Source organism: Ursus arctos, unplaced genomic scaffold (assembly GCF_023065955.2).
Source record: "Ursus arctos isolate Adak ecotype North America unplaced genomic scaffold, UrsArc2.0 scaffold_2, whole genome shotgun sequence".
Taxonomy (NCBI): domain Eukaryota; kingdom Metazoa; phylum Chordata; class Mammalia; order Carnivora; family Ursidae; genus Ursus; species Ursus arctos.
In genome coordinates, this window is record NW_026622874.1 from 33,451,038 (window position 1) to 33,468,335 (window position 17,298).

At 37.2% G+C, this 17,298-nt stretch overlaps 1 protein-coding gene across 9 annotated transcripts in view; it reads right to left on the minus strand.

Moving 5' to 3' along the window:
• Positions 1–17,298, minus strand: part of CD55 (CD55 molecule (Cromer blood group)) — a 43,774-nt gene that overhangs the window by 9,378 nt on the left and 17,098 nt on the right. For 2 of the 9 annotated variants that reach the window (XM_026480753.4, XM_044377734.3), the window contains one exon: positions 15,943–16,937. In XM_026480753.4, the coding sequence (XP_026336538.2) occupies positions 16,603–16,937 (335 nt within the window). In that variant the 3' untranslated portion in view covers positions 15,943–16,602. Of the gene's footprint in view, positions 1–6,816; positions 7,896–8,779; positions 8,889–10,929; positions 11,000–15,942; positions 16,938–17,298 lie in introns of those variants that run through there. The other 7 variants (XM_057315373.1, XM_048225029.2, XM_057315374.1 and 4 more) reach the window with 7 other exon arrangements.

The following is a 17,298-nucleotide window of genomic DNA, read 5'->3' on the forward strand; positions in this document are numbered from 1 at the left end:
ACAGAAGGAAGAAGACCTATATCAACACGAATAGCTTCTAAAGAATTATGGCATTGTGAGTAGTAACAATGTTGCCATATTTTCCCGCCACTAGGAGATATAAAACTACCCAGGAGTAGTACACCAGGCACATTTAGCAATAAAACAATGTGGGGGATCTAGGATCCAAACCAACAGAGATGGTACCTGGATGCTATGAATAATTTCATGTACATTGATTAAACAATAAACACAAAATTAAGTACTTTTCCTCTACCTATTATTCTAAATTTTCATCAATAAATGACTATACTTCACACAAGATCGTGGATTTTGTAATGTGCTTTTAAGCCAAATTGCATTTATAGACAGGGGATTCTCAAAAAAAAATTCCTCGGAGCCCTGCACACAGTGCTTTGTGTGGAAACGGAGCTTACTCTAACTACACTAAAGAATTTTGAAGAGAATGGCTAATCAGATGAACTAGTTATACTGTTGGGGCGAACATAGAAGATTTTGATAAAGAATTATGAAGATCTGAATATCAGAACAAGCCTGATAAAGAATTAGGAAAGATTCAGGGCCCCTGGGTGGCGCAGTCAGTTGAGCTTCCAGACTCCTGGTTTAGGCTCAGGTGGTGATCTCGGGGTTATGAGAGTGAGCCCCGCGCTGGGCTCTGTGCTCAACGGGATTGCTGCTTCTGGATTCTCTCTCTCCCTTTCCCTTTGCTCCTCCACCTCAAATAATTAAATACAAATCTTAAAAAAAAAAAAAAAGAATTAGGAAAGACTGGAGTGGCAGAGTCCACTCCATGTAACCACCGACACAAAATAAATCCCTGCAGACTGCTTACTAAAACTAGGACGGCGTTTAGTGACTGTAGCTTTAATTTTGTGTAAATAGAGAAGAAAATCCTCTATGGCTCTGTGACCAGTTGTTGGCTCCCTGCGTGTATTCCTATTTGTATTATAGTTGCTTTGCTCAATAATAAAATCAGCTCCTTCTATATTTATTAATTAAGATGTTCCTTTGGGTCTTGATTTCGCCCTCTCCCAATACTTCCATCTGTTTTCATATCTGGGCACAAATAGAAAACTGTGATATTTCTATGTCATCCAATGATAAACTGAAGGTATCTGGGAACCCCTATTTAGGACATGATGAAAAAATTCATTACATTAGAAATATCACATAGTTATGATAAGAATAATAAAATACAAGAATAAGGAAAGGTCTTGTATATTGAATGTATTTGAAATTTACAAATAAAATATTTTCAAATTTTTAAATATTTTCAAACTTCAGCTTTCTCACTTATGTAGACTTTATGTAACTTTTTATATAGAATTTTGCTCTTGAAATGCTCTATATAATTCCTGATTATGCGTCTTTAATGAATCTTTTCAAAATCTTTGATGGCCCTATCAATGAGAAATTTTTCTTGTACAGTTTGAAATGTTTTTGATTATTCACAAGTTATAACACTTGAAGTTACATTTGACCTTGAACAATGCAGGGGAAAGAGACTGAATCCCTACATAGTAGAAAATCCATGTATAACTTTTGACTCTCCCAAAACATAACTACTAAAAGCCTGGTGGTGACCAGGAGCCTTACTAATAACATAGTCAGTTAATACACATTTTGCATGTTACATGCCTTACTTACTGTATTTTTATAATAAAGTAAGTCAGAAAAATGTTAAGAAAAGCAAAGGAAGAGATAATACATTTGCAGTACTGTACTATTAAAAAAAATCACATGTAAGTGGACTTATGCACTTCAAACCCATGTTGCTCGAGGAAGGGTCAACTGTGTATATTTTTCTTTGACTTAATATTTTAAATTTACATGTATTGCATCATTCTGATGTGTCCTTTTTTTTTTCTTTTGACATTTCATTTTTCATAGGAATATATGACGAGAGCATACATTGTGCTTAGGAATTCTATTTTTCAATAGCGGTGGCCTAAGATTTGGACTAATTGCTCTCCAAGAAGCAACCAACGTAACTGGATTTCAAACATTAGAAATTATCTTAAACCCGTTGATAAGCCAACAAAATAGCATGGGGACTGCCAGAGGTAACTCTGATTGCAAAACCTAACCTAGAAAAGAAAGCAACAAAATTAAATCTGCCCTAGGGTCATTTACTGATATCAGAAAACTTACGTTTATCCTTTTAATTTCTTTGGTCCAGCGACTGGTAAAGGACTCTACCCTCAGGTTCAGAGTGAACCAAAAGTAAACCAGGCCTTTTCCGAACCCCACCGCAGAAGATGGTAGGGAAGGTGGCCATAGTGTTGAATGAAGCAGAAGAAATTTAAAATGAATCATGGAACACTACATCAAAACTAATGATGTACTATATGGTGACTAACATAACATAATAAAAAAATGAATAGAAACATAAAAACGTAACCCTGAGAATTTGTGGCAATTGCCCAGTCATGGTGAGGATTCCCAGCCCAAGTTCTCAACACTTGGGTGGGTCAGGAAAGACCACGTTCTAAACGTGGTTTAAGGTAGTGCCCAAATGATACTGCCAAATAAATTTGGTAGATGGTAAACTAAAGTATATCTGGAGAGAGTATCTTCACCCTATGCCTTAGCAAATCCCAGCAAGTAATTCTGCAAAGAGGAATGGACAGTACAAAGGCAATTGAGCACACAAGGAAGTAAGCCCCCATGAGTGAGAACCTGCAGAAATAAGGGAAAGAATGAGACGGTGAGTAGGAGGTAAAGAAACAGATCAGGATTGAGAATTCAATTTAGTTAATTATTTGGTAGCGGCAACTATCCTGTAGCAGGCACTGGAAGCAAATAGATCAGAAGCCCACTGAGTTTTTGAGGGAATTGTATAGTCAAAGAAATTAAGATCCTGGACTTAGAAAACATTTGGCTGGTCAAGCTTTTGGGTGCCCCGAATTTCACAGGCAGTAAGTGGGCTGTAACAGCTGTATACTCCAAGGAGAACAGAGCCTCTAACCTCCACGCATGGTCATTCTGACATGGCCATGGAGGAAAGTGAACAAAAAGGGGCAGATCCATAATACTTGTGACAGAGGGTGTTGGCTATAATGAGGCTGAGAATATAAGAATCAGAGGGAAAGCAGAGAACACGGGATTCCTAAACCCTTACCGATATTCCATACATAGATATGTTTGGGCCAGCAGAGTTGCAAGTGCTGTGAAAGGCAATTCCACAACAAATCTCATTCCAGTGCCACTTTACATATTTATAGATTCCTCTCCATTTGTGCACTAATAAGAGCTAAAACTTACTGAGCACTTCCTATGTGGTTGGCACTATTCTAAGCACTTTGTTTATTAACTGAATTCTCATAATGCTCATAGCAATTCTATGTATTCCCACTTTACAGCTAGAAAGGCACTTTATAGATAGGTAACTAAGGTACATAGATAAGGAATTTTCCTGAAGTCACCCAGTTGTTAAATGGCAGGAGTCTGAGTTGAGCTCAGGTAGTCTGTCTCCAAAATCCATGCTCTTAACGACTTAGCTATGTCACTTCTCAGGATGGAGTCAATTACCTCTCCCCATCTCAAGGGCTTTAGAAATTCTTCCTTCTTTCTCCTGCATCATATCCATCAGCATACAACATGATATTATTTTCCCCATATTTTAAAATAAAATCTCGGGGCGCCTGGGTAGCGCAGTTGTTAAGCGTCTGCCTTCAGCTCAGGGTGTGATCCCGGCATTCTGGGATCGAGTCCCACATCGGGCTCCTCCGCTGGGAGCCTGCTTCTTCCTCTCCCACTCCCCTGCTGTGTTCCCTCTCTCGCTGGCTGTCTCTCTGTCACATAAATAAATAAAAATCTTTAAAAATAAATAAATAAAATAAAATCTCTCTTGAGCATACAGTATGTTCCAGCAAATATTTCTCTGCCTGAACTTTTCTGTAAAACTCTTCAAAAAAGTTGTCCATATTTATCTGTATTGTCTATCTTCAATCTCTCTTATCCCAGTCTCTGTTTTAGCCCCTCCATCTGGGCTTTTCATTGCAACCACCCTACTGAAAGAGCTTTGCTCAAGACCACCAATGACCTCCATATTGTAAACCCTTAGTTGAACATAAGTCTTCATCTTGCTTTTTCCATTTGGGTTCGTTGAAACGTGGTCTCTTTTTTTTTTTTTTTTAAGATTTTATTTATTTATTTGACAGAGACAGAGACAGCCAGCGAGAGAGGGAACACAAGCAGGGGGAGTAGGAGAGGAAGAAGCAGGCTCCCAGCGGAGGAGCCCGACGTGGGGCTCGATCCCATAACGCCGGGATCACGCCCTGAGCCGAAGGCAGACGCCCAACCGCTGTGCCACATGGTCTCTTATTGATGACTCCCAAATACATATCTCAAGCCTAGACCCCACTTCAGAGCTCCAGATTTGTATTTTTGACTACTTATATAACGTCTCCACTTTGATGTCTAAAAGGCATCTCAAACTTACCATATATAAAAACAAACTCCTGATCTTTCTGTTACAGAAGTCTTTCCTAAGGGAAGTAAGATTAGGAAAGAGGGACAATCGCCTTTCTGTTGATCAAGTTAAAACCCTTGGTGTCATCCTTAATTCCTCTTTCCTTTTTAACTGCACACCTTATCCTTTAACAAACCCTGCTAGTCCCAACTTCAAAATATGACATTATAGTTCCCATCACTCACCTCTGAGTCTTTACCTCCCCACCCTAGAAACTGTCAGGATGCTTGAATCAGAGACTTCGAGCAACATATGTCTTCTTTGTGGTTCACAGGAATCTTCTCTCTTCCTGATTCTGCTTCCACCTCCCTCCCCACAGCTTAGTTAGTCCACGATGAGAGTACAGGATTTCAGAGAAGAATAGCAAGAAAGAGAGCTGTCTTTAAGTGGTTCTGCTTCCACAGGTCATGATGTTCCCCTGTAGCAAGGAAGACCAAAATGTGGCTACCTGCTTGGAACTGAGAAAGAGAAAACTATAGGGGAAAGCATTTTAGTAAGTTGCCCTACTAGAGTGAAAGAATAGTTACTCTTTTTAAAGAATATTTCGGAAACTTGAGATGGACGGAAGTAGATGCAATGGGAAATAAATAAGGAAAAGAATACCACCACTTCTCTCAACACTGAGGCACACGGAGTATGAAAATGAACCAGCCAGTACTGGGGTGGTTTGCAAAGGAAGCATTGACTTTAGGGAAGATGCTGATCTTAATTTAGACAAGGGAGTGGAGGGAACACTCAAGTTGTTGGGATAGGAAATAAGGCATTTCCACTTTGGCATTAACCAAAAAAAAAAAAAAAAAAAAAAAGCTAAGGTGTGGTAAGACAAAAACTATTAATGTTTAAGTGTTCCAAGAAATCTGATAGTGATAGTAGGTTAAATCTAATAAAAGGCAAACTTCTGTGGTAAGCATGTAAAAGTTGGCGCAACAAACCAGCATCAGTCTCAAGAGTAAAGGCAACACGATCTTTGAAATCAAAGTATAATCTCACAGGAGAGCTTGCCTTGGGAAAAAATAAAATTATTCGAGTTCATGACAACAGGACACAAAGGAGTTATAAATCCTACAAGAAAATGCCATTACCCACAATCTGCCTACTGTTTATATTATTTTCTTCAAGATAACTGTTAAATATTTTTTTCAGCTTTACCTTTATCGAAATAATAAGCTATAGAGGCTAATGCAGTGTATTGTACGGCTGAAGTTCGGTATTGTCCAATGTCTAAAATTCTTGCTATTATGAACCTGTGTTCATTGATTCCAACTTTAAATTTAACCAAGGCAGAGTAAATATTGGGAACTTATAATTTTTACTTCTACACTAAACACGTCTTCTCTCCGAGCCTTTCCTCCTTTGGAACTGCCGCATTGTTTGCAGCCTCCATTCCTGCTCGGGGAATCTCCTCTATTTGTCCTTCCCTAGTTCACATCCTGTCTTGAATGCCTCTCTGCCCACCACTCACCCATGTAGCAAAGACAGCTTAGGTCCTCCCTGTCTTCTGTACGGGTGATGACTATAACACTTGTAATTCTACACTCTTTCTCTCAGTAAGCGTTAGTTTGGGTTTTCCTGTGATAGACTCTAAGTGAATTGAAGGCAGCCACTGTATTGCAGTTATCTTGAAAAGCTCACACCTAGCACATGGTAACCTGCACAGAGTAGGCTCTCAGGTGTTTTTCTGAAAAACTGAGTCAGTGTTATCCTTGCTACTACCCTAGGAAGCACCAGACTGTCACAGCGTAGGCAGAGGAGACCCTCCCAATTGATAAACAAATGAATTAGTAGTTGGGTATGTGGCTATACACAGAACTTTTAGGAGAGTTAAAAGAATTTCCTAATATTAGAAACTATTAGGAAGTTATTGTTAATCTTGTTAGTTGTGATGATTGTGGTTTGGTTGAAAATATGTCCTTATTATTAGAAATACATATTGAAGCATTTACAGCAAAATACCATGATGTATATGGAATTTACTTTAAAATATTTCAACAGCAAAATAGACGAAACAATATGACAAAATAATTAAATTTAGTTATGTGAATATTCTAGTCTATTCCAACACTTAAACATAATTGGTAAGACGATAAGAATGTATAAGAATCTAGAAGTTAATGTGATTGCCCTTAGGTAAACCAGGAACAAGGGACCAACTCTGAGAATATGGCATGCTTGAGAAAGTACAATAGGGTAAAATTTCAAAGTAAATGAAAATGTTTCACACCAGGAGAAGCAAAGGACAGCATTCTAAACTACTTATGGGAGGCAGGAGAAGAATCTCTTATTTAGAAATGCATTATTTATATCTAAGAAAATAAATTTCAAATACTACATGAGACAAAAAATGTAATCAATTATTTATTTCTATTTAGGGAAAATAAATTTTTCTTTACATATCTTCTTGAACTTGTCTTGCTATACATGTAAAACCAATGCATTCACTGACATAAATAAATATAAATAAATTAACGTCAATATTACAAAAGAATAAGATTTACAATTTGGCTATGAACATCTCACTTCAGAAATATAGACTCTTCTCTTGTGTAAATATCATAATATCTCTGGATATTTTTAGAGACATTAAATTAATGAAGATACTTTTCACCCTTTCATAGGGGTCCTTCTCCAAGAGGAAAAAAAAAAAAGATTGTCCTTAAACAAAATTATAGCCAATCCATTTTATTTACAAGTGAGAGGCTGAGTCCTGATTGGATACCTGTACTGTGTGACAAAGAGTTATTTCTTCATTCTCTCTTCCTTCTCTGCCACCAACTAACCCAAGAAAATCAGTGCTCTTGGGTCATGAGCATGTTTTTCCTTTAAAATATTTTGTTAACCCATTTAGACTCATTTCAATGGAATAAGAAAAGAAAACGCCCTACAGTCAAGGGTTATTTTATAATATGGTTCATCTCTCTTTGGCAAGTTTGCTCAGAAGAGACTGATTTTAGGTTTTTGGTTTCTTTCCAAGTATCCAATGACTGTATTTAATTTTTAATTTTTGATTTCCTTTGTAAACAAAAAAAAATGTTACACATCTAGTGAAAAAAAATCATGCATTTCCTTTTTTCATGTTCACGTTCTAAGTCTGACCGAACCTCCACACTTTCCTACATTTTGAGGAGTGTAATCACTCGAAATTTTGCAAGTTGTTCTATTTTCAAGAGGTTTGGGAGTGTCCCATGACAGATTTGCTTCTCCTTGCTTCGATGATTTTCCTATGCACCTTAAAGACAATGATAGCATGTGAAACGAAGAACACTATTACATTTATTTTGTCCACTCCTCCAGAAAGGTCTAAGAAACTAGAAATAGTCTGCATACTTGTGTGCACTTTCTTCTTAACTCTTCTTCGGCTAAATCAGCTAGCCAATGGTTACTAGCGTCATAAACAAGACTGTCAGTGTTACACATGTGTGTCCTGAAAGTTAAAAAAGAAAGTCAACATCAAAATAATTTTATTGACTGATGATACACATTAATCTTTGGGTTACTATGCGATAAACAATGGAAATTAATCAGTTAGTGCACCATGCAAAACAAAGGCAAAATTAGTAAGTCATCCAGCCTCAGCCAGTGTGGATCTTAGTGTGTCGTAGTTCTAGCGACACCAACTAAAATATGACACTTGAGTTTTTTTAGTTTCTTGAAATTTAAGTAGCCAAGTTAGAATCGGTTAAGATACTTCCAGATTAAAAGTCAATGAAAACCCCTGACACATGCCATAGAGAAAAGTTTCATCAAAAGACACCTCGAGGAAGACACCTAGAATGCTTCACGGATAAGTTTATATTGAGTTATTTTTGTGTCATAATTTTGTATAACGTAAAGGAGATATAAGATCTATAAGCATGACTTACAAAAGATACCATAAAACAAATCTTAATATTTCCTACACACTGGAAACTCTAAAAGCCACCAAGTAAAAAAGGAGAAACAAATATAATATAAGCCAATCATCTCATGACGCAAACAGTCATAATGAAGGCATTCCTACTTTTAAGCCCTAATGTATCCACCTTTCGTTTTTTTCCCCCAAATATCTGTGGCATTGCTAGCAGCCAATCATTTCAAGAAACTGAATGCAAAACACAAGATGAGATGATGAGCGGAGAATGGAGGACACATCATGCTAATGAGAGATCCAGTATGTTAGTCATTCACTCAAGAAAGAAAAACCAGTCTGATGAAATAATAGAGGTCTGAGCCCCTATTATCCTTGAACAGTCATGGATAAAACCTACATCAGCTGTACTGATGGACATTTTGCAAGACACAGAAATGTGACTTTATTAAACCATATACCTTTTCTGATTTACCAGAACGTCTTACTTCTGAGGCAGCACCAGTCACAGTTAAATTACAAAGCTTATTATTTTTGCATGCTTTGCCGTTTTCATGAGTGTAATAAGAGCTGAACAGTAGAGAAGGAAAACACTAATTGAATTATATAATTTTAATTTCAACCGAAAAGCAGTATTAGCATTTCTTTACAATCACATCCCTTTTAACTAAAACTTACGGAACCCTACATTTCTAAGAGAGGAAAGGAAATCCTTTGGTGGGCAAACGCCAAGGGTCACCAAGTGAGGGTACGTGATCACCTTCCCACTCATCAACTCTTTTCCCTGCCCCTATTAAGATCCAATTTTTAATTAAATCAGTATGAGATCAGGAGCATAACCAGGAACATATGAAGTTAGCTCTTAACTTCAACAGCTTTTACTTCCAAAACAAAGGCAAGTGGAGTGTTTTCTAAGTGCACATGAAAAAGGCAAGTGTTTTCTTAGGGGTTTGTATGAGTGTCCTCTGATTCAGAAATAGAGGAATTCGGTTTACTGCAAAACCCCAGTGAAATTCAAAACAAATATTCCCTCCTCTATGTTTCAGCACCTTTAATCCCACTGGAACGATCATGGCCAATATTTTACTGAAAAGTATGTAAAGAAACTGAAACCGCCCAGAGAGCGCCCAGTGAACTCCACATTCCTTTCCCTCCCCCTCACCTACCAGGCCCCACAGGCTTTGCCAGGGAAACCAGGCTTTGCCAGGCTGTGCCAGGCTTTGCAAGGTAAACCCATAATGCTCTAAATCAAAAGGAGAGCCAGAACGAGGGCAAGGAAGTACCCAGGGGGTGGTTTACTGTTTTTCCACAGTAGTTTTGCTCAAGCATTTGAACCAACTTAACTCCCTTTGTATGACTTCGAATTCTGTTTGTTTTTGGTGGACTCTAAACCACATTCTTAAAAAGTTTCTGAAAAATCTGAAGCTCTATTTCACTACATTTGCTATTATAGCATCTAGAATACTTTATTGGCAGTAAACAAATATCTACTTAAAAGCCCACAAAGCCCAGGACCCAGTAGCAGGATAATTTTACTAAAAGACTGAACCACTTAGTGACTTAAAGAACATTTACATACTTCAGCTTATAATAGGCTTCAATAATACCGTTAATCTAAGGAGAAAGGTAAGAGTTACAGAGGGTAAAAAGTAGACAGCTCACATCAGCCCCCAAATTAAAACAGGCCAGTTAGTGGCAGCATTAAAGTAGAGTTATTTTTAATGAGTGAAAAAAAATAGGCATTAGGGCAGTTTAGAAATCATTCAAGTTTATATAAGTTTTCTGAACAGTAAAATCTATAAAACAGACGAGGGTGAACTGAAATAATCCTGTGTCTATAGGATGGGTCAGAGCCAGCTATGACATCATACTTAACATGCACATTGCATGCAGATCAGATATTTCAAATAATACTGGTTTTTTCCCTATGTGCTGCATTCTACCCTCTGAGGGCTTACTATGTGCCAAGCAATGTTCTACCTTCTTTACAGGGGACAGCTCATTTGATCCTTACTACAGTCCCCTGAAGCAGGTGTTATATGTCCCCCAATTTACAAGTTAAGAAAAGGAGCATCAGAGAAGTGAAGTTGCCTGTTGTCACAAAGCACGTAAACTTCAGCCCGTAAACTTCAGCCCTGGGACGATTCAAATCAAGCAATTAGGCTCCTGGGCTGTTTATATCTGTTTCGGTATGTTTTCATAAATACAACTCAGAAAAAAGGCCTAATCACAGGCAACCTGCCAAACCTGCTAGAGGCTGATTTTTCCCTGGGTTTCTGCTTCTCCGCAACACACATATATGACCAGAAATTGGACTGAGTAGGGAAACAAGGTGAGTTGATTAACAGATTGCAAGGTGAGAATGTGGCTTTCAAATCACTTTCCTTTGACATGTTAATGTCCTTGAATCCACTGAAAAATTGAAAAAAAGACAAAAAAGACACAAATCTATCTGTTCACCCAGGGCAGTAATGACAGAGAAAAGGAATAAAGAGAGAGCATGTCAAAAAACACAATTAAGCTAAGAGAGTTACCTTCTGATAGAGTGTCAAGTTTTACTGGAGAAAAGCTAAGAACACATTTTTTTTAAATCATCAGAATTTCTGCTCACCCTGATTTTCCATAGTGCCAGAAAATTTTGACTAGAATTAGGGTACCAATTACAGTACCAGCAACAAGTCCTTGAGGGGGAAAAAATTTGGTAACACGGTTAATAGAAACACAAGCAAGTACAGATACAACGCAGTTTCACAATGACAAACACACTGGTTATGAGCCAAGTTAAAGAAAAACAGGAGACACGAATCACATTTTGTGTGTGCCTTTCGTATGTCACTAGTTTGACAGTAAAAATGGCACGCTGTTTATCCTGCTTTTGGTCAAAGAAAAATGAAATCAAATATTTGAAGTATCACCATGCTCAAATAAAATGTGTTTAACCCATTGGAGAGGTTTCTGAAGTGTTTCAACCCCTACCAGGCTCAATTGTAAGTGCTTTGATCATCGTCGTTCAAACATGATGACTGAGTTACATAATTTTCGCACTAGAAGGTATCTTAGAGTTCACTCTCATTGTGTGGATGAGTGAACTGAGTCTCCGCGAGGGGAGGGCTACATATGTGGTTAATGGGAAAGCCATTTACTCTGGTTCCTCGTAAAGATAAGAGCTGTAGGCATTTCTCCCTCACAGGGAAGGTAATGTCACCCGTGCATGGAGGTTAAAATATTTACGTTGTTTACAGAGTATGCTGTTCAGTGTTTAGTCTGTTGTCGATACGATTTCATTTAGGAAAGCTAATATTTCCTTTTGAGATTAAATGCACTATTTTGAGTTGACCGATAAAAAAATAATTGGTCAAATAAGTTGGTCATCCATAATTTTTATAGTTTGATTTTTACACACAGTCTTTCTTCTCCAAACCACCTGTGTGCCCTTTCTCCATACCATTCTTGGTCTCCCTCTTCCTCCCTACCTCACCCTGCAATGTCGTTGAGCTCTAGTCTTTGGATCTGTATTGCAAAGGAAATGACAGATGACACTAGGAAAGCAACCAAATCACAAATTGGTTCCACATCAGCAAAACAGTCATGTCACACAATTGTACTATCATATGGATACATGATTGAACAAAACAGCTATTTCTACCACAGGTAAATTTTTTCAGTATTTTACCCAATTTCTTTAACTGATCCCCTAGCACCATATCATTAGCTTGGAAAGACTGTATTCGTAAAATAAATCATGGCTCCTCAAAAATTTGGGGTTTCTTTTCCCTTCACCACTCCCATTAACTCCACCATTTTCAAGGGTTGTAAAACCATCCCATTTTCAATTTGAATGATAAATGAAGACAGAAAATTTTAAAGTGATCTAAAGTATCTTGATGGCAGAACCAAAATCTTATTCTTAGAATACTGATCGGCACATATGTAATTCTAGAAGAATGTGCGCGGAGACTCATGTTTTCACAGGAAGCTAGATCAAAATACAGAAATATGAAAAAACAGGATTCTACATAAGTGATTCTTCAGTAAACTAATAGGCGTATTACCTTCCAAGTTATAAATAAAGAAGAATTTAAAGTATAAAGGCAATAGTTATGATCTCAAAATTCACTTGGTACCTATGGAAAAACCAACCCAAGGGTGAATCAAGGTCAATTTAAGACTTACGAGTCAGAATAAATGTCACAATGAAATTATAATCATGATACCAATGCTCTTAATTGTTAATTGAAGAGCTTTTAGGTAGGACAATTATATAATTTCAGGAAATGGGTTTCTCCAACTAAAAGGAGTATTTTAGCAATGTTTCTCACTATATAGAATGATATTTACAATGTTTAAGACATTGTAAAGCAGTTTGCCACCTCATATCCCATCACTCCAATAACCAGCACAGTACTTGGCAAATAGTAGGAAGTGTTTAGAAAATATTTATTAAATTGCATTGAATGATCTTCTTTTTGCAGATGAGAAAACTGAGACCAACAAAGGATAAACTGAACAGTTTATCAACAGAGAAAAACTGGTTTCTAATCCCAGGTTCTGGTCACGATTTTAATTGTTCATAGTATGTTCAAGAAAAATACCTGAGGTTGTTCAAATACAATTTATACTAGATGGGTATTACATTAATATACACAGTATTATCTTCATTCCTGAAGAACCTGAATCAGAATTCCACATATAAGATCTGGTATAAATTTAAAGGTTCTATTTCTGAAGAAATGTGGGTTTGTCCAGTCACTTCAAAAGGTCGCACTTCCGCATCTAATAAAGCGGAAGTGCAGTTTATATGCAAAACTAAAAAAGTTGTTAATAGGTTGTTCTTCCTTACAATCGTCCTTAACATAACAGAATAAAGGAACTGAGGTCTGTGGACAGGTGAAGTCACACCAGAAAGAGACTTTTATAGAACGAAAAAGAATGTGCTTCAGTAAACCTCAAATTTTCAGATTGACAAATCAGAATCTAACACCACTTCCTCGGCAACATCCATAGGACCCTTGAAGGGTTTTGTTATGATCACTGGATTTCCTGTGCCTCTGTATTTTTTAAGGGAGGGAACTTCAATGCTTCTCTTGTCAGCCTAAGCAGATCAATGAAAAATCAGATGATTATGTTGTCTGATTTCTTAACTTTGAATTACTTGTAGATAATTGAAGTCACTTTAAAATGGGATTTAAGTTCATCCTACAGAGAGACAGGTTTAATAAGACACAGTGAGGACCTGACATCATAGTATCTGACACACTTCAAATTACTACTGAGGATTCAAGATTCTTGAAAGTACGCCTGCACTTGGGCTCGTCAGTACCATATGCCACACGCTGGTGGATGTATAGAGCCCCAGTTAATCAGCATGTGGTATTGGAAGGATACAGAAAGAGCATTTTAGATATGTCCCTGAGTAGTCTTTCATTTTTTCTTAAATATTCCTTCAACTGACTTATGAATCCCCATAAGAGATTTATGAACATCACGAAATAGGGTTTCAACGATGGTGGGGGGGGGGCAGTAAAGAATCAGAACTACATTCATTGTCAAATTTGAGTTGTGCAGATTTTCACATAGGACAAGAATCTTTCTACCGTTTCAAGTATCTCGTGCTGGAGAAACGAGTCGCCTGCCTCTGCTGAAGCACCTAACAGAGGTGTGACCTTGGGCAAGTTGCAAATCTTGCAAAAATCATTCTTTCAGATGAAAAATGGGACATAGAGGGGCGCCTGGGTGGCTCAGTTGGTTAAGCAGCGGCCTTCCACTCAGGACGTGATCCCGGGGTCCTAGGATGGAGCCCAGAGTTGAATGGGGGCTCTGCTCAGCGAGGAGCCTGCTTCTCCCTCTGCCTGCCACTCCCCCTGCTTGTGCTCTCTCTCTCTGTCAAATAAATAAAATCTTTTTTAAAAAGTAAAAAACTTTAAAAAATTAAAAATGGGACATAGATACATTATAAGGTCCTTTGAAAAGTAAAATAAAAACAGAAAAATTCCATGGGGCGCCTGGGTGGCTCAGTCGGTAAGCGTCTGCCTTCGGTTCAGGGTGTGATCCCAGAGTTCTGGGACCGAGCCCCACATCAGGCTCCTCCCCTGGGAGCCTGCTTCTTCCTCTCCCACTCCCCCTGCCTGTGTTCCCTCTCTCGCTGGCTGTCTCTCTCTCTGTCAAACAAATAAATAAAAATCATAAAAAAAAAAACCATAAAAATTCCAGTAGAGTACTTGCCACACAGCAAAAATGCAAATATTACCTTAATAAAGGACTATTTTTACTCTTTGGTGTGGCCAGAGGGAATGATAAAACGGTCAGAAACCCATTTCAGGAAAATGCCAGTGACTGCACTGCATGACTACTTTAAGCTAATATTTACTCAATGGTTAGGACTATGCCGGAGTTTTCATATTTATTATCTCATTAAGCTTCAAAGACTTTAAATAGGGACCATAAATGAGAAGACTGGGCCTCAGAAAGATTAAGTTCAATCACTTGGGTTGAGTAATTACTAGATTAAAAAAAAGAAAAAAAAAGAACCCACAAAATTCAAACCAAGGTCTGGCTGACTCGAAAACACAAGCCTGTCTTCTTTAAATGCTGGCATAAAAAAACAAAAACAGAAACAAAAGCAAAAACAAAATACAACTATACAGAGCATGTATTCTCAATGGGAGTGGCGTTATCCCAAAAGGGTGAACAAAATCTTACTCTTTTATGTATAAAGTATAGAAACACATAAAGAATGTAAATAGATTTACAGTATATCTGTGGTAGTAAAATTTCACTGGGTGGTGGGGGGGGGACGGTGATTAGGGGAAAAAAAAAAAGTCTGAAAAGTTCCCTGAGGGGGAGAGGGCAATAATGAAAAAAAGATTTTTGAGAAACACTGATACAGAGCCAGCCGAAGAGTGGCTATAGGCCTCACAATAAAGTCTTCACTTAGTGGCAAATAAGGAAGTTCTGAGATTAGTCAGTCTCTCTTTCTTAGCAGAATTGAATAGGAAAAAATTCAAATACTTCCAAAGTTCTAGTATCATCTATGTCACTAACATTGCAGTGTAATCAAGAAAAGCAATTTCTTTGTAAGTAGAGTTTGCTGATCTTTAAAATAAGACAGGTGGCAGGAATAAACTGCACAGTGTAAGGAATTTAGTCAATGACATTATAATGGCATCGTATGGTGACGGAAGGCCGCTACGTTTGGGGTGGGCGCAGCCCACACTTACCCAATTACTACGCTGTATACCTGAAACTAATGCAACATTGTGTCTCAACAACAGATTTTTTAAAAATTGATAAAATAAAAATAAAATGAGAAAAGTGTTCCGATTCACAAAATAAATTGAAGAAATTAAGATAATTTTTAGGTTTATATTTTGCAACTATAAGATCCCAAAGAAAAATATTGCCACATGTCTGATTTAAGAGGGAAAGAGCTCCTCTTTATTTTTGAGCACAAGTTGGAATTGCAACTAACTTTAAGGGAAAGTTTTTGGGAAATCATATAGTACATACTTCAAGAATTTCAGAGAAAATAAGCACCTCACACCTTCATCGGACGCCACTGAGCAGGTGAGAAAAAGCCCATCGACTAAACTCATCACTGTTCACATTAAATGATGAAATCATGAAGTTTTCATTCAGAATACATTTATTTCTATTAAAATATCAAACAAACAAAGTGAATTCCAACTGTTCAGTTCTTTCAAGATAAGTAGTTTAGCTAAGGAGAGGTTCATTCAAAATATAAAAGAATGATAATAATAATAATAATAATAATAAAATACCTACTTTCAGCTTCAATCCCTTGTCTCATTCATGCATGCATAGATAGGAGACTTTAGCTTATAAGGATGTAATTTAAAAATAGTCACTTTTTTTTTTATAAGTGTATATTTTCTATTGGGCATTCCTTATTAATATACCAACTAAGCTGTATTGCTTCTTAAACATTTCTCTTACCATCTTCTTTAAGAGTTACTAATCTTCTTGTTAAAATGTATAACATCAAATAATATTTATGAACAACAAAAAAGGACTGGAACAAAGGCAGAAGAAATTGCAACACAGATATACCCTTATGCCCATAGCAACAGAATAATTTTAAAGCTATCTTTGCTTTAAATCACTGACAGGGAAGGGAAAAGGAAGAGGATGTAATCAAAGGTAGCATTCTGGCTTATTTGGAATAGAAGTCTAGAAACGGTCAAGGAGTAGTTTGTGAGTACTTATAAAATATTTGAGGCTTAAAAACTGTATTGACAACAGCCTCCTTCTTGTTGTTTTTGGCCCCTTAGAATGATGATGCTTTGAGACAATAGGCAGTCAATGATACTTGACTGGCTGGCCAAATGATCTGAAGTTGCCCTAAAATTCCCTTGGAACAAGAACATGGTTGGGAATACGTAGGAACATACCGGGTACCTAACGGTGTCCACCAAACACGTCGATAAACTGCATTTACCCGACTTCTCCTCAACACCCTTAAACATTTCATTTTAATAGTATTCCTAAGACAGTAAAAAGACAATATTCTCTTCCAGGAATATGGATTGTACATCCCACACCGATGACAATTTTTTTTAACTGCCGAAGACCCAAACTTACCAATTGCAATGATGGCGGCATCTGAAGAAAAAAAAAGAAAAAAGAATTACAAAAAAAAAAAAAAAAAAGGAAAGAAAAAAAAAAAAAGTAAAGCCACTGATTTGCTAGCAATTTAACATATATATCCACAGTGTACTTGAAAGTTCAAAAGTAACTCTGATTTCCATAACTAAAAGAAATTATAAATAAATTTATGAACACAGTTATATATTAAGCAACAGATACAGCAGTGCCTATATCTACTCAAAGAGTCAACACTAAAAACGTGAAACATGATAAAGAGTTAGTGAATACTGAAACAAACACCATATAATTTGGTTATAGGACTTGATGGCAAGAAACAAGTTTGAAAGCTTATGTAGTAAATAATCACGATCCAATC